This window comes from Cebidichthys violaceus, unplaced genomic scaffold (genome assembly GCF_023349555.1).
Source record: "Cebidichthys violaceus isolate CVI_PGR_0920_01 unplaced genomic scaffold, fCebVio1.0.p SCAF_3, whole genome shotgun sequence".
NCBI classification, from domain to species: domain Eukaryota; kingdom Metazoa; phylum Chordata; class Actinopteri; order Perciformes; family Stichaeidae; genus Cebidichthys; species Cebidichthys violaceus.
In genome coordinates, this window is record NW_027176483.1 from 20,429,934 (window position 1) to 20,455,171 (window position 25,238).

At 44.8% G+C, this 25,238-nt stretch overlaps 1 protein-coding gene across 1 annotated transcript in view; it reads right to left on the reverse strand.

Moving 5' to 3' along the window:
• Positions 1–1,963: 1,963 nt before the first annotated feature.
• The window catches only part of si:ch211-266k8.4 (carabin), a 54,207-nt gene continuing 30,932 nt past the window's right edge, over positions 1,964–25,238 (reverse strand). Inside the window, exons 13-15 of the mRNA XM_068723439.1 lie at positions 20,836–20,939; positions 14,914–15,195; positions 1,964–2,370 (exon numbers count right to left, since the gene is read on the reverse strand). Coding sequence (XP_068579540.1) covers positions 2,304–2,370; positions 14,914–15,195; positions 20,836–20,939 — 453 coding nt within the window. The 3' untranslated portion in view covers positions 1,964–2,303. The remainder of the gene's footprint in view (positions 2,371–14,913; positions 15,196–20,835; positions 20,940–25,238) is intronic.

A 25,238-nucleotide genomic window follows, 5' to 3' on the forward strand; every position in this document is an offset into this window, starting at 1 on the left:
CACACACACACACACACACACACACACACACACACACACACACACACACACACACACGAAGTGGATATTTACGCCGTTATCATTAGGTGTGTGGAGCTGCGGTGCTTGCCAGGATTGAAAAGTGAGACACTCCCAGGTTAGTTCAGCGCTCATCCACTGCGGTGCAGAGACATCAGGGTCAGAGGGACTCTCCTCCACTTTCCCCTGGAAAGAATGTGATTGTAGATTAGCTCAACAGGGAGGATGTTAGGAAACGGGAGGCAATCATTAACCTGCGGGTTCCTAGCCAGCTATGGATTTCAAACTCTCTGAATTCCCCTTGCATTAAATTAGTTAAAACTGCAACCGTAAACAAACAGGTTTCCTTCAAGACGTGATGGAGAACGCGGTTTAGTTGCATAGTTATGTAATCTTCAGGACGGCTGGGTAGTGATGGGACAAACTACGCCAACAACGTCCCGACTTTCCACCTATTATTTACGGAAATCTATTTGAGAACCGAAAGACAAGCGAGCAAACAAACGAGACGTGAACAATGACGAATAATGTGCTACATGCTTTGCACCCTTCAGCTGCCAGGACGTCCCAAACAGCAACTTACTGGAATCATTTCTCATGACGACAAATCCTCCTGAAAACAAAAGTACGAGCAGAATAAGAATATTTTCAGGGACTTGTTAATGTTTGACTGAAACCTTAAAACGGTTTCCTGTAAATCCAGACTCACCAGCCGGTGTAACACATTTAAATGTCTAAGTAGGTTGAAGCTTAATGTTTCTCATACAGTGAGTTCATAATCAGACCCAAGTGAAACAGTGTGGGCTAATTGAACACAGGTATGCGACCCCCTAAGGCCCCCCCCCCCACCCCCGCACAGTTTCTCTCCAGGTTTGTGCAGTTCGCCTTTGATCCTGAACTACCGAGTCAAACCGTTACAAGGTCAGAGGGTCCACCTGCATTCCTCAGCTTTTAATAGATCACCAGCAGAAAGACTTGAGACAAAACTAGATCGTTTAATTACAGGAAGAAAGAAAAAGATAGAGAAAGAGATAGAGGCCCAAAAAAACAAACAAGTTCCCATCATCTGCTCCTTTAGTGTTAAATAACCTTCAGCAGCCAGTATCAGTGTGAGCTCGTTTCAAGCCACGCCCCTTCAGCCATCCACTGCAAACCGGGTTTTCATGACAGATTAACAGCGGCAGTAAATCAACAGTGTTAATGACCAGGGAGACACTTGGGTTTCCAGGTAATGAAGAAACAGTTTTGATATACGCGTCGTTAAGACGGAGAATCGAACACCACGTGCGACGCAAAAGATCAAGTCCTCACATCGAATTGACAGAACAGAGACGAGGATGTGAGGGAGCGAGCGTCCCGACTTCAGAAAGAAATGTGTGGGCCTCGTAGAATCCAGGTGGGCGGAGAAGAGACCGAAGGAAAGGAAAGGTGACGGCGTGCGCTGCTACATCTCTCACACACACACACACACACACACACACACACACACACACACACACACACACACACACACACACACACACACACACACACACACACACACACACACACACACACACACACGAAGAGTTGTTATACAGCACCTTTACGCTCAGCTTGGGAATGTTTTCTTTTAACCAGGGACCACTGCTTTACTTTTTTATCTTAGAGCAGAACTGATGAACCACAACTTTAAATTCCAACAGCATGAACAACCCTTTAATTTAAATGAGATAAACAGACTGTGAGAACTGTCAACACCATCTAGCAGTGACGTATTAAATATAAGAAGTTCCAACCCAGACTCGAGATAATTACATGATATGACTGTGGTGTACACACACACACGCACGCACGCACGCACGCACGCACTTTAAGCACATCGGCCCTGCAGCCCCGGACACACATCCTGTTGAATAAATAACAAGTCTCCATTAAAAAGAATATAAATATTTTATTAGTGCCAACTGTGCAAGACAATAAAAAACAGTCATTATGGGTCAACTGGAAATATAAAGAGCACCGGTGCAAAGTAGATCTGGTTCACGTGCACGTGTGCACGCACTCATACAATTCAAGTATAAAGACACCACTAGCTTCAGACTCTGGTGGCTCTAGAGGACCTGAGCAGGTCTTCACATGTGGGCATGGACCCTGCACAGGAGTCCCCACATGACACTTACAGAAGTTTAATTGGGTCGTTGTGCGTGTTAGTTACCCATTTGGTCCAAGATCACCCCGAGTTACAGCACTAACTAACGTCTTGACTTCACTCGTCCCGTCGTGTCCCTCTCCGCTCTTCAGCCTCAGATCAGCTGGGACTCTCTGGTGTTCCTGAAGGGGACGCTGGTCTGATGTCGGGAAGACAACTCCCTGGAAGATAGAAGGCTCAATCAATGAACAGCTCCATGAAGACACACAGGTTGTATGGTTACAAGTATACAACACACATGCATACAGGTTATTTAGATTCAAGATGTAATGCTTCCTTTTTGACCTTCTCAACATAGAAAGAAATATAAAGACATCAAAAGAAGGTGGAGCATTATGTGCTCATAAAGACTTCATTCTGACCAAAGAGCACAGGAAAGCTTCCTCACGTCAGACGCACTTTGTATGACCTTCAGTCATTTCCATTCTAACCCACTGTGTGAATTCCCCCGGGTTCACTGAGTTATTGGTTACGGTTTCCTGATAATATCTTCACTCCTAACCATAACAGAGAAACCGCACCAAGAGTCACATTCTCAGGAGGCCACAATTACATTTTGCTAATTTGCCAAAACCAACCCGGTGGGTAAAAATGTTCTTCAATAAACCACAGACACCACAGCGGTGAACACGCCCCAATGTCGTTAAACCGAAGCGGTCGGTCGGAGCAGAGCGAAATTGTGCCATAAAACAAAATCTGAATGCTTGAAATGAAACATTTGTTTCTCAAATTTGACAATTCAAAACACGAAACATTCAAAAGTAGAATCAAAACCGAAAACCAAGTCTTACAATTCCATAAGTTATTGAAACTACGTACATTTTGTAGTTTTTAAGGAGTGCAGAGGAGCTTTCATTATATCATGTCATTTCTTAGAGTATCGTCAAATCATAGTTTTCCAAACAAAATGCTTCTCAGCACAATTAACATTGTTTGAACGATATACATTTTTGTTGGTTTTTTCGACATATGCTCATCTTTATGAGTAGAAATGCTCACACACAGCCTGATGATTTAAACAGGATCAAGTGAACCGCGACCTCCTGCTGTCTTTAAAGCGTTAAGATGTCTGACTTAGACTGTGTGTGTGTGTGTGTGTGTGTGTGTGGTGATGGTGGTGGTGGGGGGGGGGGGGGGGGGGGCTGAAAGAGAGATTGTGTCCTTGATGAATGCTCCTTGTTCAGTGCCTGTCTGCTCCAGTCAGTGCCGATCGGCCTGATATTTTCACCGCGTTACCCTGAGCAGGTTAGCCACGGTGGCTTTAGCTGCATGTGGCCGCAGACAGACCGGATTCTCCGGGGCCGGCCCTCGGTCTGGCGTCCCCCCACAATGCCAGTCTGCGGGGGTAATTCCACGGAAGAATTGACACTATGGCAAACGGCGCTCCTCGACACCGCCCGCCCCCCCCCCACGCCGCACGAGCACGCGGCCAGGTCGGCCGTTGCGACTAAGCGGCTCAGCCTCGGCCTGTGAAGCAACAGCAGAGCGGTGGGCCCCTCGCTATTCAGTCTGCAGCCTTTAAATGAACTTGGATAATCACATTTAGAGCCAGAGAGGCCAAGTTAAAGGAACCACGGTGCCCCTCATATAATGGTAGCAAAGTATGACGACACACGGCTCTAAAACCCAACACGGACCAGCTGCCACCCACAAGCACTGCTAAACAAGTAGCCATACAGAGACACATAGAAATGCACTCACAATGTCTGAAGAGGACCCGTTAGTGCACAGTCTCCTCCCGTTGAGGGGGAGCTTACAGTGGACTAGACCTGTATGTCAAGTACGGAGCTGAGGGACAGTTAGCTTAGCTTAGCTTAGCAAAAGGAATGAAAGCAGGGGTAACCAACTAGCCCGGCTTTGTACGCAGTTTCAAAGATCTGTCCAGCGCCACCTTAACAGCTCACGACGGTTTGTTTAATCTGTATACAGACAGGAGTGTAAAAAGGAAGTGGAGGACCGTAACCATCTCTTGGTGACAGCCATTCATCACGTGCGGTGTCTCTGCTGGTTGCCTGACAAGCCCTGAAAGTCACAGCACCGGGCTGCTCACCAAGAAGTAGTTACAGCACTCCGTTTACAGGGATGCTAACGGCGCTCTGTTCACTAATAAGCCCACAGTAGAATAAGTATTTCAATAGTTAGACAGACAGACAGCACTACTCCGACCGCCTCGACACTTTCATTGATTGAAAATGAAACGAGAAATGAGGCTGTTTGACATCTGATCCAGGAAGCCAAACCAAACCGGAAGAAAAGCAAATAATTAAACTATTTCCACTGCATTGTGGGAGAGGAAACACTTTTTTTTGTTGGTACAGATTTCACCTTGAAGAGATTGTCCACAGATAAGTTCCTGGTTCTGTGATAACGATCATACAACCAGAGATATGGACTCTACTGAGCTCACGGGTCATATCTGCTCTGCATCTGTTCAAAACACCTCCCAGAATCTCAGACCTGAAGGCAAGAAGGACAATGGTGCCATTCACGTCTACCGGGAGATACTGAACTACAACGACATGTTGAGGCAGACTGAGCCGTGTGGTCCCGGTTGGGCCCCGCATCATTTGTCACTAATGTAGAGTTTAGTTGAGCACAGTTTTTCTCCCCCATCTAACAAAACTACTGAGCTTCCAGTCGTAAGGAGCCACAATGGAAACTGCTAAAACATTTAGACCGGGTGTCAAGTTGGGACCAGGCTGTAGTGGGGCGGGAACCATTCCGACAAGAACCACCGTCAGGTGGACAGAGCTCCTTCTCACACACGTCAAGTCTGTTGTGAGCCTCGATAAGGTTCCACACACACACACACACACACACACACACACACACACACACACACACAAAGGATAACAGGTATACACATTACATACATTTGTATGCATGCACATGTATAGGTATACATAGACAGATGTGTGTGCACACACACTTGAACAAAGAGAGACTATTACCTCTCCGCTCCAGCGGACAAAAAGCATGCATAATTCAAATTCAAATTACACTGCAAGGAGAAGAAGGAAACAAGAGAGAGAGAGAGAGAGAGAGAGAGAGAGAGAGAGAGAGAGAGAGAGAGAGAGACACAGAGAGAGACACAGAGAGACACAGAGAGAGAGAGACAGAGAGAGACACAGAGAGAGAGAGACAGACAGACAGACACAGACAGAGAGAGACAGAGAGAGACAGACAGAGAGAGACAGACTCACGTGTAGCCGTAATGTGCTCTTAGCACAGAGACACCCGATGCCCCTCAGAGGAACAGTGTGTAACTCGCGGTATGGCACTGTGAGCCGGTCCATATCCATTTGGTGAGACCGCCTGACAGTATTAGTGTCGTCTATAGAACTTCTGAAGATGGGGAAAAAAAATGGCCCGAACAAGTTCCCAAGTTAGCCTAAGGTGACGTCTACAGAGACACATGAGGCTGTACTTTATCACCTGTGGTTCACGGCTCACTTCAGCCAGACCGAGGGAATAAAATGACACATTCTAGTTCTGGTCTGGTTCCTGTTCACACAGACTTCTTACAAATGAGTACAAAATGAAGTCAAGTCATTTTAGGGATTGTCATTCTGCATCATCTGACTATACTGTATGTAATGTATCTGATCATAAGATAATATGAGACAGAACAGTACCATAAAGAAAAAGGATAAATGTTTGTACTACAGTTCATCAGAGGACGGGTTATAACAGATGTATAACAGGTATTTTAGTTCGCCAGCCATAGAGAAGCTCTCAGCTATTGACCCTTAGCTAAGCCCCGCCCCCTGCTGATCACAATAAAGCTTTCAGTTACCATGGAGCCCACACTGTCACCAACTGCACACACTGAATGAATATTATTTAATATTTTGCAAAAGCAAAAAAAGTGATTTTAGAGAAGCAGACAGGGTCTTGTTTGTAGCGTACGACTCGACTGCAGGAGCTGCAGACGGCTGCGTAACATCAAACGATGAAATTGGAAGCTAACTTTGCCTCAGCTACTGTCAAACAAGCATCACAACAAATGAGTGAAGCAATGACCCGAGGTGCGGGCTGAGCTCAAACATCTGGCTCTTCTTTGATGCCGTTGCACTTTATGCGATGTTCTGTCAAAGCTCTCCTAAACGGCCCGCGTTCTTCTTGTTCAACCTGGATACGTTAATTTGACGACTCGGCGTCGAGCTCTGCCTCTCGCGGAGAGAGACAATAGACCCGATCGTCCGCCGCCGAGCTTTACGGCCCCCCGTCTCCCTCATCCCGTCCTCGGCAGGTGTTCACAGCGACGCGCAGCAGATACAATCTGACATGCGGGACGTAGGAAGTGCTGGGAAGTTACTCAAGACCTGCAGCAGGCAGTTCATTCAGAGCAGGTTAGATCAGGGTAGAAACACGGCGAGAGGATCTCTGAGGCGGTAGTTTGATTCTACTTCTCGGCCCTGGAGACAGAACCGTACTTATCACATCATTCAAACTCCCTTTCTGTTCACGAGTACAAAACATCGCATCAGATTTAGATGAAGAGCGCTCCGTGAGGCCGTACGATGGCACAGTGATGCTAACAGCAGCAAGCTACCATGCAGACACTGAGCATTGTAACGCGGTGCTGTTAAGCAGGCATAATGTTCGCCGTGTTCGACATCTTGTCGTTGGGTGTTAGCGCGCTATGGTGGCTGGGATACGTGACATCATCATCATCATCATCATCATCATCGTGACATCATCAGCTGGTTCTGTGGAAGTGATGACGAGCTTCATGTCATCACATCGACCCCGCGGTAACCGTCGCCTCTGAATCAGAATCGGGCTGCTGGAGGACGTCCAACAGGCTGCGATCAAAATGGACTATTTCATCACGATTGAACGTTCTCGTGACAAACAAGTCCTTGAAGGAACATCTGCACAAAACACCCTCATTCATTTGCAACAGTACACTTCAAATCTGCATTGTCCTTAACCCCCGTCACCAACGTTGACCCTTTACTGCAATGACTAGATTGTAGATGAAATGGTTCTCTGCAAAAAAAATAAAAATAAAAGTATACTTCTACGAGGAATGACAGTTCCCTTTGTTACCTCACACAGCCATTTATTCTCAATCTATTCAATTTATCACTTCCTCTCACTGCAGGCGTCGGGGGGGGGGGGGGGGGCCTTTTCCATTCAGCTCTTGGAAAAACAGCGAGGTGTGGTCCATTCACGGTTCACTCGCTTTCACATTTATACCTGTTGGCCTCTGTTCACCTGCCTAGATAAACAGCGAGGCGTGGGCCAAAGCTGCCATTCACTCGCGCTGGACGCCGTGTGATCAGCATAATGAGGACTTTGTTTGAATTAAAGTGATAATGCCCTGGTTCTAACTGGAGACCAAGTGGTCTCTGTCATGACTGTAATGATGAGTTATTAAAAGAGCTGCAGGAGAACAAGAGGCGCCTGGTGTTGGACCGAAGGTTTAGACCACAAACTGTAGTTGACGTATGCAAACAAATAAAGTTCAGCCAGAGGTTGAAACAGTTAATCCACCTCTGTACAACTTTTCAGGCTTAGGGGTTGACACGTGAAGTACAGAGTGTGTGTGTGTGTGTGTGTGTGTGTGTGTGTGTGTGTGTGTGTGTGTGTGAGAGAGTCTAGAGTCTTTGATCAAACAAACACCACAGTGTTTGGGATATCAGTGCGAGTCTTGCCCCCCCTCCCCCCCCCCCACTCGTGTGTGAGCTGAGGAATGTTACCGTTCACATGGGTAAAGCCTGCTTAAACACACACACACACACACACACACACACACACACACACACACACACACACACACACACACACACACACACACACACACACACACACACACACACACACACACACACACACACACACAGCAGCTGGGGATCGCTGGGAAATCTGGAGTGATGTCATGAATGATTAAGATTACACTGGTGTACTGTGACAAGAGAACAGTGTTCAATACAAAGTGCAGAATTATGTTTGTTTTAGCCGCTATAAAGCTGTGTAATGTTCATAAGAAAGCCACTTCTGTCACAATACTCTAGAATGATCAAGCTATACGTAGAAAAAGATAAGTTATAAACGTTTATTAATACTGCATTGTTTTTAGTTGGTGAAGCAAACAGCTAGCTTGGTTAGCTTGGAAGTTTAGTACTGAGCTAACAGAGCTAACCCAGGGGGCTAGTCTGTGTTAGCAGCAGAGATGTTCCTCACGTCTTATTTAAAAGTTTAAACTTAGACTAGTCTAAGACACTCAATAATCTATGTGCTTTAACATTGTCAACAAATATATTGTGTGTACTACAACAGACAATTTTCCTTTCATGTATTACACGTCATTTCAAATACCTTTAACATCTGCCTTAATGCAATTTAAATACAGACAGAAAGAACATGTAGTCAGTTATGTCTCATCATACGATCTGATTGGTGATCATACAACAAGTTATTTTGTTCTTTTGAGCTCTCCGAACAGTTCATGCTCCAAACTGTGATCAGAGTATGAACTGGAGTCAAGGGAATATACAATGGTATATTGTGTGAAGTCTTTGTCCATGCGTGTCTCTGTATTTACATGTTTTCAAACAGCGAGTACTTTATGCAGCGTAAAAATGGACTTATGGAGATTATATAATAACAGACAACATACCGTCAGCTCATTATCGGTTTGGATGTTAAACTACGGTACATTGAACAGCCACTGAGGCCATGCATGATGTGTTTGTGGTAGTGGGGGGGGGGGGGGGGGGGGGGGGGGTGAGAACCACTTGGCTGGTTCTGAGCACCAACACACTGCAGTAAGCCTTTCACTGTCCTTTTGTTTCTTTAAATAGGATGTGTGTGTGTGTGTGTGTGTGTGTGTGTGTGTGTGTGTGTGTTTGATCACCCATCCGTCCTGTATCCTCACTACCCTGTTACATAACACCACCACACCTGTATCTTAGCAATTCCCTTAACAATGGCAGAGGTGGTGTGTGTGTGTGTGTGTGTGTGTGTGTGTGTGTGTGTGTGTGTGTGTGTGTGTGTGTGTGTATTAAGTGCATCCATGCATGAATTTTTCCTGCATATGGCAAAACCCTGGATTTATGTTGCATTGTGTTCCGTCACGTGAAGCATGCACAACTCAAAAGGCTCATCGGGACACGCGCATGAACGGCCGCGAGACAAACAAAGCGAACACAGGACGAGTGTCTCCGGTGTTCAGCTGACGTGTGCTGATCTGAGTACGTGAAACATGTGTAAACGCACAACGTCTCCCCCGGGGAGCGGCGATGAGAGGTGAGTACGGGACGGGAGAGCGGCTCCCACACTGCTGAACAGAACAGCCTGCATACAACACGGAGGGATCAGATGACAAGCGCCAGCCCCCCCCCCCCCCCCCCCACACACACACACACACACACACACACAAGCTCATGCAGTATAGTATGCACAGACAGGAATCATGTTTTTGTCTCTCTCTGTGCCTCGCTCTCTCATACATGCACACCGAATGGTGACACACACACACACACACACACACACACACACACACACACACACACACACACACACACACTCTCTCTCTCTTCTGGCAGGCTGCAGGGGCCACATATGTTCTGCTGATCTAACGAGGGAGGAATAACAAAGACAAACACACTCTGGCTCTGAATGCATCATCCTGGACACAATGATCAGCTTCTGTCAGTCCGCACACACACACACACACACACACACACACACACACACACACACACACACACACACACACACACACACACACACACACACACACACATAACCTTTCAAAGGGGAACTTTTCGACCCGGCGCTTATTTTTCCCACCTTTTAGTGTCCAAGCGAGTAATGGGGACAACACTTTTATGATATTGGTCCAACAATGAGGGTGAGCGCTGCACATGGCAGCCGTTAAATGGGCTACGATGTAATCGCTCACCGTCAACGTGCGTCCACTAAAAGTTCTGGTTCTTTCCGGCAACGGGCCCAGTTTGTTATTTTATGGGTCTGACTCGACAGAAACATGAACCCTTCTCCTTTATCTTTTGCTTGATCCAGTCCGTCGTGTTGGACCGTAGACCGTCGATGAGAAGAGAACGTAGTTGTCGTGACGTCACCAATTGGTTTGCGGTTTTGAAGCCTCATTAGGCATTTTAGCCGTCGCCATCTTGTTTTTGTTTTTGCAACACGGAAGTGACCTTATTTGGACTGCGGAGGAATGGCGCCGTGGTAGAGACGGCGTATACGTCTCTGGTAGAGACCTGTCAATCACTGTGTAGCCCCGCCCCTAAAGCATCCCCTGCTTCATGGTCTGTTTGACTCTAAATGGAGCATAATGTACTAAATGAACATCATGCTGTATTGAAGAAGACTGTAAACTAGAGATTGAGACCATAAACTCATGTTTACAATGTTTACTGAGGGAATAAATCAAGAGAGAAGTAGAGTCATTTTAGACTAGACTTCTATACAACCAGAGGAGTCGCCCCCTGGTGGACACTAGAGAGAATGCAGCTTTAAGACACTTCAGCGTTTGCTTCACTCATCAGAACCGGAGGCTTCAGCCCGTTTAGCGGCTGTCGTCAGCAGCATTCTCCCTCATTACTGGACCAATCTTTGTAACGTCCCTGTTGTAAACGGGAGTAAATGGGACAATAGGGTCCAAAAATACTAACGTTACTTTTCAACCCCTGTTGCCCAAGCGGACAGATACACATACTGCACAGATACAAGGCTTACAAGACGATTCTAGAATGTTTAAGCCAGCGCTTAGTATTCAGATCTTTCCTGAAGCAAATATCAAGCAAATGTGATATGAAACAGATTAAAAACAAATCCTTTAACATACGTGCGAGTCATGTCATTGTCAGATTTATGCAAGCAACCATACACACCCTTTTTCTGTGACAAGATGCCAAAGAGAGACAACGTGTGTGTGTGTGTGTGTGTGTGTGTGTTTCTCTTTGTCCACCAATTACAAATACACACAACTTCAGCTAAAAAGCCAAAAAGATACAACAATGCATGCAACATGAAACAGCGCATGTAATATAGAGATTCTTTTAGTTTGTTCGCAGTGGGTGCATGTGTGTGTTGGAGTGTAACACGTGTGTGTGTGTGTGTGTGTGTGTGTGTGTGTGTGTGTGTGTGTCACACAGAGTACAGGTTGAGCTGGTTACCTGGCACTGTGACTGTGAATAAATGTCTTCCTGCCTGCCCACCTGTCTGTCACGGTGCTGTTAGCGTGGGTCTAACACAGCAGGCATTAGTCGTGTAATTCGGTCAGAAGACAGGTTAATACTGTATAAAACTAAAATACAATTGGCAGTGCAGTCGGCTAAGGCATGTAAACACTTGACAATCCTTTTATACCTATTCTTTTGTGTATCCTAATCCTGTGATCTGTAGAACTAATGAGAAAAGCGACAGGCCCAATAACATAATTAAATCTAATTAAATTCTTGTTAAAATAAATAAAATTGGAATACTTTATATGAGCTCAACTCTGTGGTATTTATCAGGTATTTGGTATATAATTAAATAATTGGTTAAATGATTAAAAAAAAAACATGGTAGGAACCAGCTTCTATCCGTCTGTTTTGTGTTTCTTTGTCATTGAGCCAAAATGCAGCTAGTCTCTTCAGAAGTGGAGCTGTGGCATAAAGACGTCTCCGTCTGTCCCCTCAGGACTCAACACTGACTCCTAGAAGTGGTTGCTGGGCTGAAAACCAGGCGGCAGCTTCTGGTTGGACACTGTGCTTGTCACATTATACTTTGAGTTATGCAGATTCAATGCAATAACACATCAGCTGAACAGTGAAAGTCTTGTGAATGGTGTCCGCTGGCCCGTCTCTTGCAGACTCTTCACCATGTTGTTTAACTTGTATTATTGAGCTTCAGTGCTTCACAGCCCCTTGGTTCTGTAGCGACCTTGAACTAAACTCCATGTGTCTCTTACTGTATCGAGGTGTACGTGCTTTGCGGTTTAATATCACTTTCCGTTAATTTGGCTCCCAAGACTTTGCAGATGTCCTCCATGTCTTTGGTTCGGGTTAATCTGGGTCTTTGAGTCAATTTGCACATTAGCTTGCGATGTTAGCCGAACTTTTCAAATAACTTAATTAGCTGTGCCACTGCCTCTAAAGAGGATGCCTGAGCGCACGCGAGTAAAGGTATGGGCAGCATCTTCATCATCATCATCACATCGATATCTAAATATCACTAATGCAACACATTTGAAGAATACAATTATTTTACGGCTTTGGTTTCCACTGAACCAAGGGCCAAGAATTGGTTGTTGATTTGATTAAAAAAGGTTGCCCAGTGGAAACCTGGCAACCCTCACTGCTTGGTCAAAATAGAATAATAACATCCAGGTGTTCATCTGCTTGTTCTTTTGTTTTCCTTTGTTACTGAGACACTGAAAATGGGACCGTCTCTACAGAAGTGCATCTGTGGCGTAAAGACTTCCATCCTCTTCTCTCTCCAAAGGAACGACAAATCTCTCTCTCTCTCTCTCTCTCTCTTTTCAAGTCTGTCCCCTCTATCCGTCCTCCTGGGAAGACACAGAGGGGCCATGATGTCAGGCTGGGTGTGTCGACTGAGCCAGTGAGGACGCGTCAGCTGAGCTCATCTTCCTGTGCCATGACAGCCGTGTTTCCTCCACACACGCACGCACGCACACACACACACACACACACACACACACACACACACACACACACACACACACACACACACACACACACACACACACACACACACACACACACACACACACACACACACACACGTTGGATCTATAGCGGAGATGTGTGTACCGGTGATTCTCGGGCGGAACATGTTGTACAGAAGGTGTGTAACCGACTAAACAGGAAACTGCAGGTCTATTTCTGTGCCGCGGTGTCCCCACCCTGCCGTGCTGTGAAGCGCCATGGAAAACACAACAGGACGGGTCCAACGGTCTCATGAAACCCCTCAGAAAGACTGCTAACGTGTCGGCATTAGACACAAACCCCACGGGTCTGAGAATCGCCCGGCAGCGGTTCTCCGTTTTTTGTGGTTAGAAATATGACATTTGGCGATATCGAACATTCATCAACAGTAAAAACACATTCCGACAGGAGGAAATAAAAAGATCCGCGGTGAATGATTTACCAGTCGACATTAAACGCGGTGACAGAATTAAAACGAATAAAGGAATGTCGTGGTGATGTTTCCCAACGTTGCGTGTTTCCTAAAAATACACAGCGGCAACAGGTTGACGGGCTTCAGTGAACAGCGCACAAAGTCTTTAAATAACTTGATGATTGATGTGTAATATAGTATTGCAGTGTCTTGTGGAATGCCATTACACAGAAACAAATACCATTATAAATGAAACAACTACTATTCCTACTGATTGACACTCCAGATCCTAATCAGCTCACTTCTCACTCAAGCTGAGAGCAACAACAAACCAAAGCAAACAGGTTTCTGCGGCTGCTGTTTTGATTGATGAGCCAGGAGGCGTTTGATGTGGGCGTCGCCATCTGCAAAATAAGCGCACTTCCTCCAAGCGGAGCCTGGAACCAGATTAAGGCGGGCTCACGCGCTGCCGGTCTGACGGCGTGGAGCTGGATACACTGTGTGATGTGGTTCTGCTCCGCTCGCCACACAGATTTGGAGCTTGACCGCAGCTTTCTTCTGTATCCGTCATCTGCCAATAGAAGGGATCACTTGGCAAGTTTGATCCCGTTAGTCCCGTTTCACTCCCCGCTGTCACGATGCAGCACCTGCACCAAAAAAGGCTGAATTCCATGGTCGCTACCGCTTGTGTCTAATCTCAGCGTGTTGAAATGAAACACCTGACAGTGATTTTTACTGTATTGTTGATATAAATAGACACAGAAGTGTGTTCTTCATCCCTTGGCAATCATAAACCTCCTTCCCCGAAATCTCATCCGTTCATCAAGACGACAGGAGAGCAGTAAACAGTGCTTTACCGTTTTGATTGATACGTATCCGCAAACACCAATCGGAGCAACACATGCACACACGAACACAGCTATTTGTGGTTCAGCCTGTCACCACACAGCTCTAGCTGATCCAGAGTGCTGCTGCCAGGGTATAGTAACAAGGACCAAACAGGCTCAGCGTGACTCCAGATCACGGCCGCCAGTTCCTCAATCAACCTCAGCTCGTCCATAAATCACTCTACCATTTATGTCTCGGGTATCTTTTGGGTCTCCTGGCCCAGTGAAGCTGATGTTAGCGTCTATGCTGCTCAGACTTGAGGTGACGATGACACACTTTCTTTAAAATCCAAGCTAAACACAGACCTGGTTACCACTACTTAGTTTTCTTTTCAATCTCATTGATCCGTTAGGTTTAGTTATTTTGCTTTTATTATGTTTTATCATGTGCTCCTTGTGTAATCTTTAAAACACTCTGTATGAAATCTGTATGAAATGTGCTATTTCAATAAAGTCAAAATCACCATAACAATTATAATAATGAATATAATGTCGTCATTCAATCCCATTGGAGGAGGATTAAATACATTTGTTAACTTTATTCCCCAAATCTAATCTTCTGTTCTCATCTCTGACTCTGATGTTAAATGACTTTTATTCCACAGAGAGAGAGAGTGGACTGCAGTTGCCGGTTTGATTCTGAAAGCGTGTTGTGTGATTATATTTCACAGAGAGTGTGTGAACAGCCTATTGACGGGGGGGGGGGGTTCTTACTTGATGAGAGCTGTCCTGGGCGTGTCGCGCCACTCCCGCTGATCAGCGCTGGACGACGGAGGAGGAGACGGGACGACGGAGGAAGACGGAGGAAGGGTGGAGGAGCGGAGGGACGGCGGCAGGACAGAGGAGGAGGGGGGAGTCTGGCTCGGCGTCTTCTTGCCGCCGCGCAGGAGACGGAGGGACTTCAGTCTGTCGGGCTGGACGAGAACGCGGTTGCTACGGCGACCGGCCGCCTTGCCAAAAGGTCCCGTGCCCGTCCTCTTGAGGGTCGACTCTGATCTGGAACAGAATCACAGAGAGTTTAAATGACTTCATGTTCATTGATACGCAAGCTGCAGTTACATTTGTGTATGTCAATAAATTGCTTTGAAGTTACATTAAGTGTTCATTGGTGGCACTTTGTTCTTTCAACTTCCTGTAATAGTACAGTCCACTGATGGATGTCTTCATGGTGTATCTAAACTGTTAGGATGGCAGAAATGAATTAGATCTAAAGTTCACAAATTTAAAAAGACCATACGAATAAAAACCCAACAACAACAACAACAACAACACCACCACCCAGAGAGAAAACACGTTCCTCCTCTTCCTCCTCTTCCCAAACCCTCAGGTGGGATTACATCTGTATTTCCACTGTGTTGGTCTATGCTCTTCATCCTCAGGTGCAGACATACAGCACTGACACACACACACACACACACACACACACACACACACACACACACACACACACACACACACACACACACACACACACACACACACTGCAAGAATTTGAAGCAGAAAATAACGACATCTATGTGAAAGTGCCATGTGATGTCATGAAGAGGTGGGATCAAGTACTCAAGTCTACAGTAAACAAGTCTACAGTCTGAATCCTAAACTTTGAGTTCAGAGTCATAAACAAGGAATAATGCACTTTTCCAGTGTAATGTCATTTTAACAACATGGAAAATATAATATTATAAAATACATTTATTTATTTGTTAAAACAAGTGCGACAGAACTTAATCATAAAAAATAAATCTAGGGAATGAACCGTCTAACTTTCTGGGGATAATTAGCGTTAAAGTCAGTTTATTTAGGAAATGACCTGATTGGAGGCAAACTGTTTAAAGGTGCAAGACACCAGATTGGAAGCCTTTCGATTGCCTCCACATGGCTCTCAACATGGATACGCCTGAGTCGGCGGCTCGTAGCTAAAGGCTACAAATTACAGCATGTTGACAGAGCTAACAGTGTTTACCACAGGCCAGTATATATAGACAAAATACATAAAGTATGAATTCTCTTTTGTGCTACAATATGCAAAGTCTCACAAAAATTACAAATCTGGCAGAAAGGCTCAGGAGCGTTTTAAAAATACTGCAACCAAGAAGAATCATCCAGGTTGAACTTAAATATCAAGAGATCGACGGTAAAAAGTACAAAAATAAAATACATTTCAATGCAGGCAAAACATACTGTATAAAGTAATTGTTTTTCTGTAAGTGTGCCTGTGGACACAATACATTTCAAAGGCTGCTAAGTTAGTCAACTTTATATGCAATAGTGGACTCGTTGGTGGACTGGGATCAGCACAGACTAGTGACTGGAGGTCCAGAGATGTTTGGGAAAACAATATTACAAACATGTCTGTAATTTTGAATATACTGGCCAAGTGTGTGAGCTAATATGTGGGGGTAAAACATGAAAGAGTAATGCAGGTCTTCATATGATCCTGATCCTGCCACTTCAAAGCCTTATGGCAGAAGAAGGACATCCCAAGGCGGACTCGGGGGTGCTGACCTGAAGACACAAGTCATCAGCCGTCACACTATCTGGGTCCAGAGGCAAAACTCAGCGTGGCCCAGCCTACATAAATCTTACGCATGACAAAAATATGTAAACTACATATATAGCGTATGGAACAGCGAAGGAGTGGCCATCGCTCTTCCTGCTCGTCTCACGTTGAGAGGTGCACACGTGCAGTACGGATCGAGCGGCGACACCGCCAGTCATATGTTTTACAAACCAACCGTGTTTAGGTCAGATGTGACCAAAAATATTATACTTCAAAAGTGAAACAGTAAAAAATGCTAATTCTACATCATTCAGTTGTATTTGTCACACTCAAAAGCTTGAAAGAAGGGTTTTAAATAGGCTGCTGAAGACATTTCCTGCTTTATAAATGTGAATCAGTGATGCAGTGTAGTGTAGTGTAGTGTAGATGTAGTGTAGATGTAGTGTAGTGTAGATGTAGTGTGGTGGTGTAGATGTAGTGTAGTGTAGATGTAGTGTAGATGTAGTGGTGTAGTGTAGATGTAGTGTAGTGTAGTGGTGTAGTGTAGATGTAGTGGTGTAGTGTAGATGTAGTGTAGTGGTGTAGTGTAGTGGTGTAGTGTAGCTGTAGTGTAGATGTAGTGGTGTAGTGTAGATGTAGTGTAGTGGTGTAGTGTAGCTGTAGTGTAGATGTAGTGTAGATGTAGTGTGGTGGTGTAGATGTAGTGTAGTGTAGATATAGATGTAGTGTAGCGGTGTAGTGTAGTGTAGTGTGATGTAGTGTAGTGTAGATGTAGTGTAGTTTAGAGGTGTAGTGTAGATGTAGTGTAGTGTGATGTAGTATAGTGTAGATGTAGATGTAGTGTAGTGGTGTAGTGTAGATGTAGTGTAGTGTAGATGTAGTGTAGTGTAGAGGTGTAGTGTGATGTAGTGTAGATGTAGTGTAGTGTAGATGTAGTGTAGTGTAGAGGTGTAGTGTAGATGTAGTGTAGTGTAGAGGTGTAGTGTAGATGTAGTGTAGTGTGATGTAGTGTAGTGTAGATGTAGTGTAGTGTAGAGGTGTAGTGTAGATGTAGTGTAGTGTGATGTAGTGTAGTGTAGATGTAGTGTAGTGGTGTAGATGTAGTGTAGATGTAGATGTAGTGTAGATGTAGATGTAGTGTAGATGTAGTGTAGTGGTGTAGTGTAGATGTAGTGTAGTGTAGTGTGATGTAGTGTAGTGTAGATGTAGTGTAGCGGTGTAAAGGCTACATGTGCAGGACAGCAGGGGAGATTCTGAGAGTCACAGAGCATTCCTTCTATTGTTTGAGCCCCCCCCCTCCTGCGGCCCGCATCGCGTTGCGTCTACCGGTTTCCTCTCAAATTCAACACGTCTGACAACAATTCCAACAAAGACAAAGGCGTAGAGATGGCCGAGCTGCTCGGACGATGCGGTGCAGCGGGAGACATGTCACACGCTCGTGGTACAGTGTCAAGTGACCGTGGTATTCAAGCAGTGTGACCCTTAAGGCTCAGTGAGGGCAGCGAGTCCTGAACTTTGACCCCTACAATACCATCCACGTCCTCACCGGTGGATCTGTTCATCGGACGTCTGGAGCGGCAGATGATTCAGTTGATACGACGACAACAAATGTTTTAAATATCTATTTAAGTCTACTACAAGCTGGATATTTATGAGAGTCACTCAATGGTGGAGGTCGCTGGTCTTTAATAAAGGCTTCAATATTTAGAAATGGAGGCGCGATGCGGTCTGAGAGAGGCGAGAACACGCTCTTCCTCCTCCTCTATGTTATTACTTCCTCTTAGAGCACCGGGGGCTAAATATTGTGCGATCACCGCGGCTCTTTCCACAAAGCTGCATAAAGCCGCGAGGAACGTTTGCATAACAGAAACTTAGGTCGGATGATTACAAAAAGTAATCTTCTTAACGGATAGATAAGGGCAGTAACATTACGCCGTCCGTGTCTGAAAGGGCTTAAGACTGAAATATAAAGTTAAAACTGTCTTTTTTAAGTCCCAGTGGAATGAAAGAAGCATTTTTCCACTTTTAATCCTGTGTCAATTGTTCATTTATGTCTCGTGTACGTCTTGTGTATATACTGTCCGCGCTGCTTGACACCGTTTCCCTTTCATCTCTCCCTCGTCCTCCTCCGTATCGAGCTGAGCCCGCCCACTTCTCTGCAGTCCAACCAAGAGTGACAGATTTGATTTAAAACAGTCTTGTGCCGTTAGCTGAAACGTCTTCACTGTGAAACGCGCTGCAGTAGAAGAAGTAAGAAGTTTTCCTCTGGCGTCTCACCTGTAACTCAGCTTGCCCCGGTCTCAGTGTGTGTTGGTTTTGTTAATGTGACTTACTGATGTTTTCAACATCTGGCAGACAGCATTGTCCACTTCTGTCCCTCTACCGCCAATTTGCCGACCGATTACAATAATCCTCTCGGAGACCCGATGACCCCGAGTGACCCGCAGCCTGGTAAAACAAACCTAAACCACTAAACACGAAGACTAAGCCTGCGAAGAATGACAAGCATGCTTGAAACATGCACGTGTACACGCACACACACACACACACACACACACACACACACACACACACACACACACACACACACACACACACACACACACACACACACACACACACACACACCACTAACACGAGAGGGACAGCCTTTTGTTTAGAGCGCTGTGCCTGTCAGAGGGAGAATAAACAACAACATTACAATGAGAGGATTAGAGGACTATTGTGACATTCTGAGTGCTGCTGAAGGACCAGCTGGTTTTATTAGGAGGAAACTAAACCTGAAGACATGGTGGAAGAGAGAAACTTTCCAATGGTAAATAAACGCAAGCGGGTTCCACAAAACACACAGACGTCACGCACCCGAGCACAGTACAGCAACAGTGGCTCATCTCTACCACTGCTGCTGATGCCTTCTCGTGAACATGAACGAGGTCGCTTTAAACTGCTTATCGTTTCATGCGTGAAAAAGCTCAATTGTCTGCACACAAGCGTGAATTCCTACGTTCATTGAATAAGCCCGACAGAATGAAGAGGAACGTAAGTCTCTGCACATCGAGCTGTAACAAAGCCTGAGAAGAAGCCCGCTGATTGACTAACCCAAACCTCAGGACTAAATAATAATCTCACATTACAGTTTGTACCTGAATCAAGTGCATATGAAGGGTCGTCTGCAGCCCGGTGACTCTCGCTGCAGGCGCAAATATCAATGGAGAAATCATTCTGGGAATCAAAAGACTCACAAAGGAAAAGACGATGACGAAAGAGAAGAGAGTGATTTAAATCGCACGAGCAATACCAAGTGGTAGACGAGGATAGAAAATAAATAAAAGATTAAATCTGAATTATATTGCGCAACCCTGTTTTACAACGACAATAAACTAAGTTTGGACGGCGGTGCTCTGACACCACACCTCTCAAATAACAGGCTGACGTTTCTGTGCTGCTGCCTTCAGACGGCTGCAGGGATTTAATGACATGAAGAAGAAGCTTTTCATACAGCGTGAAGTGGACAATGGATATTATCCTATTCATTCATAGATCAATGCACGCTGCTTTACCAGCATTCCTGCTTTGTCCACTGTCGACGTTAAATGTTACTCCTGATTGCCTGTTCACATTCATCCACCCGCTGGTAAGAGTTAAAGCAAATAACTTTCTTCACATGCTCAGAACTATTCCGTTATTCTGTAAATCCTAAAGTTGAGTAGTGAAGTCTGAGACACAATTTCCACCAAAATATCAACAAATGACTTTACGCTGGCTCATGTGAATGAACCTCCTAGCTGCTCCCGCCTGTGCACTGAAATACCACAGAGCTCAGGGAAGTACCAAACGGTCAGAGAGCTGGTTGTTGTGCCGCCACGAAAAATAGGACCCTAAGATGTGAAATTGGGCAATGGTACAGAAAGACAGAGAGTATAACTGAGGTATGTATGATGTTGCCACACAGAGTAAATGAATGACATCATGAGCTTCAGTAGCTCACTGTATTGTACAGGTGTTGCAGACCGGGGTGAAAAATAGACTACCAGCAGCAACATGCTAGAATTTACATTGACAGGTCAGTGAAAGGTAAAGAGCTGACGAGCATGAGTGCATGTCTTTTGTTTGCCGTGTTTAACCTCCGTCCTCACCCGTCGCTTCTCCCGGCCGTATCTGTCACTGTGACGTCGCCGCTCCCCTGCACCACCGGCTGCTGAGCCACGCCTCTCTGCTGGCTCCGCCTCCGAGATCTGATCTGAAAGAGGAAACAAAGAGGGGCTGGAGTCAGAGCAGGACGGCAGCTTCCGGTGTGAAAGTGTCTTAAAGCTGCATTCTCTCTAGTGTCCATCAGGGGGTGACTCCTCTGGTTGTATAGAAGTCTATGAGAAAATTGCCCTACTTCTCACTTGATTTATTACCTCAGTAAATATTGTAAACATGAGTTTAGGGCGGGGCTACCTTGTGATTGACATGTCGCTACCGCTACCAGAGCCGAATACGGCGTCTCTACGTCACTCCTCCTGAACTTCGTTCATTGGTTGCTAAAAAGCCAAGATGGCGACGGCCAAATCGCCAAACTCGAGGCTTCAAAACAGCAGTCCACAAAGCAATGGGTTATGTCACGATGACCACGTATATTTCTTATATGCAGTCTATGAGTCAGAGTGAAGCGGCTATAGATCCGTCATAGTGAAGAGGAATGTCTGGTCTTGCTCCTGAGCCACAGTCCCCACCCTCCAGTCTGTGTGGTTAACCAGCACTAACAAGGTGCTGCTGAAAGGATGCGTTTAAATCAGTTTTTGGACTTAGCCCAATGTGTGTGTGTGTGTGTGTGTGTGTGTGTGTGTGTGTGTGTGTGTGTGTGCTGGCTATACCTTGACTTTCAGTCCTATTTACAGTACATATCCTACTGTACTTCTTTATCTGTTGCCTGTTCCTAGAAAATGATATTTAGACATTTATACATGAAAATAATAATTTAAAGCTAGGGTGGGTAATGTATTTTATAAATCATTTTCCTTACCAGAGTCTTCCACAAGCTGCTAGCTTAACAGCTAAGTGCTAACGATAGCCATGTTGGTTGTTTATAAATGGGGGAGTGGCTTCAGAGGGAGGCCGGAAGGGATGGACTGTCAGTGTTAACGACTTGGCGAAGTTCTCGCTAGATTTAGCATCTTTTGTTGGTAGCTACGCTAGCTACGTCCATTGAAAAAAGAAGCGTTGGCGACACTGGGCTGGAGTTTTTAGTTTGGATACTTTCAGAATCCAGCTAACTGTTGCCAACCCCATGCTTGAACAAGACTAAGAGTCTACAGCTCGAGGCTGTACTTAGGTGACGGCAGTGCTCTGAGCTAAATGCTAACGCTAGCATGCTATGATGACGATGCTAGCCTGTTATCCATCTTAGTTTGGCATTTGCTAATCAGCACTTAACACAAAGTACAGCTAAGGCTGACAGGGACGTCGTTAGTTATTTTTTAAGGTATTTGGTCCAAAAAAGTATTGGAGAAGATACATTTTTAACCTGAGAAAGAAAGAAAGAGATTCCTATCGCGAGAAAAATGCCCCGGGCAAAGCTTACAATCACTTTTAATAACCAATGTGACGTAACAGATGGCAAGGAGCTGCATTCCCCCAATGATCGGTGGAAGAAAACTATTTTCTTTATTTATTCTATCTTGTAGTAGATGGCGTTTTCACTTTAATTTGACATTCTACGCTTATCTTTCCTTAGCTTCTATCTCTTATTTTATCCCTCTTCTGCTTGCTTTAAACTTAATGTATGTATGTATGTATGTATGTACAGTTGTGGTCAAAAGTTTACATACACTTGTAAAGAACATAATGTCATGGCTCTCTTGAGTTTCCAGTTATTTCTACAACTCTGATTTTTCTCTGATAGAGTGATTGGAACAGATACTTCTTTGTCACAAAAAACATTCATGAAGTTTGGTTCTTTCATGACTTTATTATGGGTTAACAGAAAAAGTGACAAAATCTGCTGGGTCAAAAATATACATACAGCAACATGAATTGGCAATTTTGGTGACTTAGAAAGTTGTGTCAATGAAATGAGCTTCATAGCATGGCCTCTTAACTTCTTGTGAGTGATTATGAGTGACTACAGCTGGTGACTTCTCTGAGGCCATTTAAATAGTGCTCATTGGATACAAACGCCCACAAACGCTACAATGGGAAAGTCAAAGGAGCTCAGCATGGATCTGAAAAAGCAAATCATTGACTTGAACAAGTCAGGAAAGTCACTTGGAGCCATTTCAAAGCAGCTGCAGGTCCCAAGAGCAACAGTGCAAACAATTGTTTGTAAGTGTAAAGTGCATGGCACTGTTTTGTCACTGCCACGATCAGGAAGAAAACGCAAGCTATCACCTGCTGCTGAGAGAAAATTGGTCAGGAGGGTGAAGAGTCAACCGAGAACCACTAAAAAGCAGATCTGCCAAGAATTAGAAGCTGCTGGAACACAGGTGTCAGTGTCCACAGTCAAGCGTGTTTTGCATCTCCATGGACTGAGAGGCTGCCGTGCAAGAAGGAAGCCCTCGCTCCAAAAGCGGCACCTTAAGGCTCGACTGAAGTTTGCTGCTGATCACATGGACAAAGATAAGACCTTCTGGAGGAAAGTTCTGTGGTCAGACGAAACAAAAATCGAGCTGTTTGGCCACAATGCCCAGCAATATGTTTGGAGGAGAAAAGGTGAGGCCTTTAACCCCAAGAACACCATGCCTACCGTCAAGCACGGTGGTGGTAGTATTATGCTGTGGGGCTGTTTTGCTGCCAATGGAACTGGTGCTTTACAGAGAGTAAATGGGATAATGAAGAAGGAGGATTACCTTCAAATTCTTCAAGATAACCTAAAATCATCAGCCCGAAGGTTGGGTCTTGGGCGCAGTTGGGTGTTCCAACAGGACAATGACCCCAAACGCACATCAAAAGTGGTAATGGAATGGCTAAATCAGGCTAGAATTAGGGTTTTAGAATGGCCTTCCCAAAGTCCTGACTTAAATCCCATTGAGAACATGTGGACAATGCTGAAGAAACAAGTCCATGTCAGAAAGCCATCAAATTTAACTGAACTGCACCAATTCTGTCAAGAGGAGTGGTCAAAGATTCAACGAGAAGCTTGCCAGAAGCTTGTGGATGGCTACCAAAAGCGCCTAATTGAAGTGAAAATGGCCAAGGGACATGTAACCAAATATTAGCACTGCTGTATGTATATTTTTGACCCAGCAGATTTTGTCACTTTTTCTGTTAACCCATAATAAAGTCATGAAAGAACCAAACTTAATGAATGTTTTTTGTGACAAAGAAGTATCTGTTCCAATCACTCTATCAGAGAAAAATCAGAGTTGTAGAAATAACTGGAAACTCAAGAGAGCCATGACATTATGTTCTTTACAAGTGTATGTAAACTTTTGACCACAACTGTACATACATACATACATACATACATACATTAAGTTTAAAGCAAGCAGAAGAGGGATAAAATAAGAGATAGAAGCTAAGGAAAGATAAGCGTAGAATGTCAAATTAAAGTGAAAACGCCATCTACTACAAGATAGAATAAATAAAGAAAATAGTTTTCTTCCGCCGATCATTGGGGGAATGCAGCTCCTTGCCATCTGTTACGTCACATTGGTTATTAAAAGTGATTGTAAGCTTTGCCCGGGGCATTTTTCTCGCGATAGGAATCTCTTTCTTTCTTTCTCAGGTTAAAAATGTATCTTCTCCAATACTTTTTTGGACCAAATACCTTAAAAAATAACTAACGACGTCCCTGTCAGCCTTAGCTGTACTTTGTGTTAAGTGCTGATTAGCAAATGCCAAACTAAGATGGATAACAGGCTAGCATCGTCATCATAGCATGCTAGCGTTAGCATTTAGCTCAGAGCACTGCCGTCACCTAAGTACAGCCTCGGAGCTGTAGACTCTTAGTCTTGTTCAAGCATGGGGTCGGCAACAGTTAGCTGGATTCTGAAAGTATCCAAACTAAAAACTCCAGCCCAGTGTCGCCAACGCTTCTTTTTTCAATGGACGTAGCTAGCGTAGCTACCAACAAAAGATGCTAAATCTAGCGAGAACTTCGCCAAGTCGTTAACACTGACAGTCCAGAGCCATGACATTATGTTCTTTACAAGTGTATGTAAACTTTTGACCACAACTGTATGTATATATACATACTAAAATTATAACAAATCTATCCAACATATCCCTGATTGACCTCAACCTTCAGAGGAAGCTGCTACTGTACTGGCAGAAGGAACAAAAAACCTTTTCACCAAATATGATCCAAAACTCAACCGAGTAAGAACAGAGATAAGCTCTGGTGTGTCTAAAGTTCTAAAGTGTTATAAATCAGACGCCAACTCAGTGAGCCCTGCTGCCCGGTCGGCTTTGAGCAGAAGGATTTGGCATCTGAATGACGCTGTTTGAAACAGACACTCGGCTCTTTGTTGCAGACTTGCAGACTGCTGCTGGCTCTCAGTGGATCCGGATTTCTTTAATGGCTAAAGAAAACCCAATACCGTCTGGGAAGAGAGCC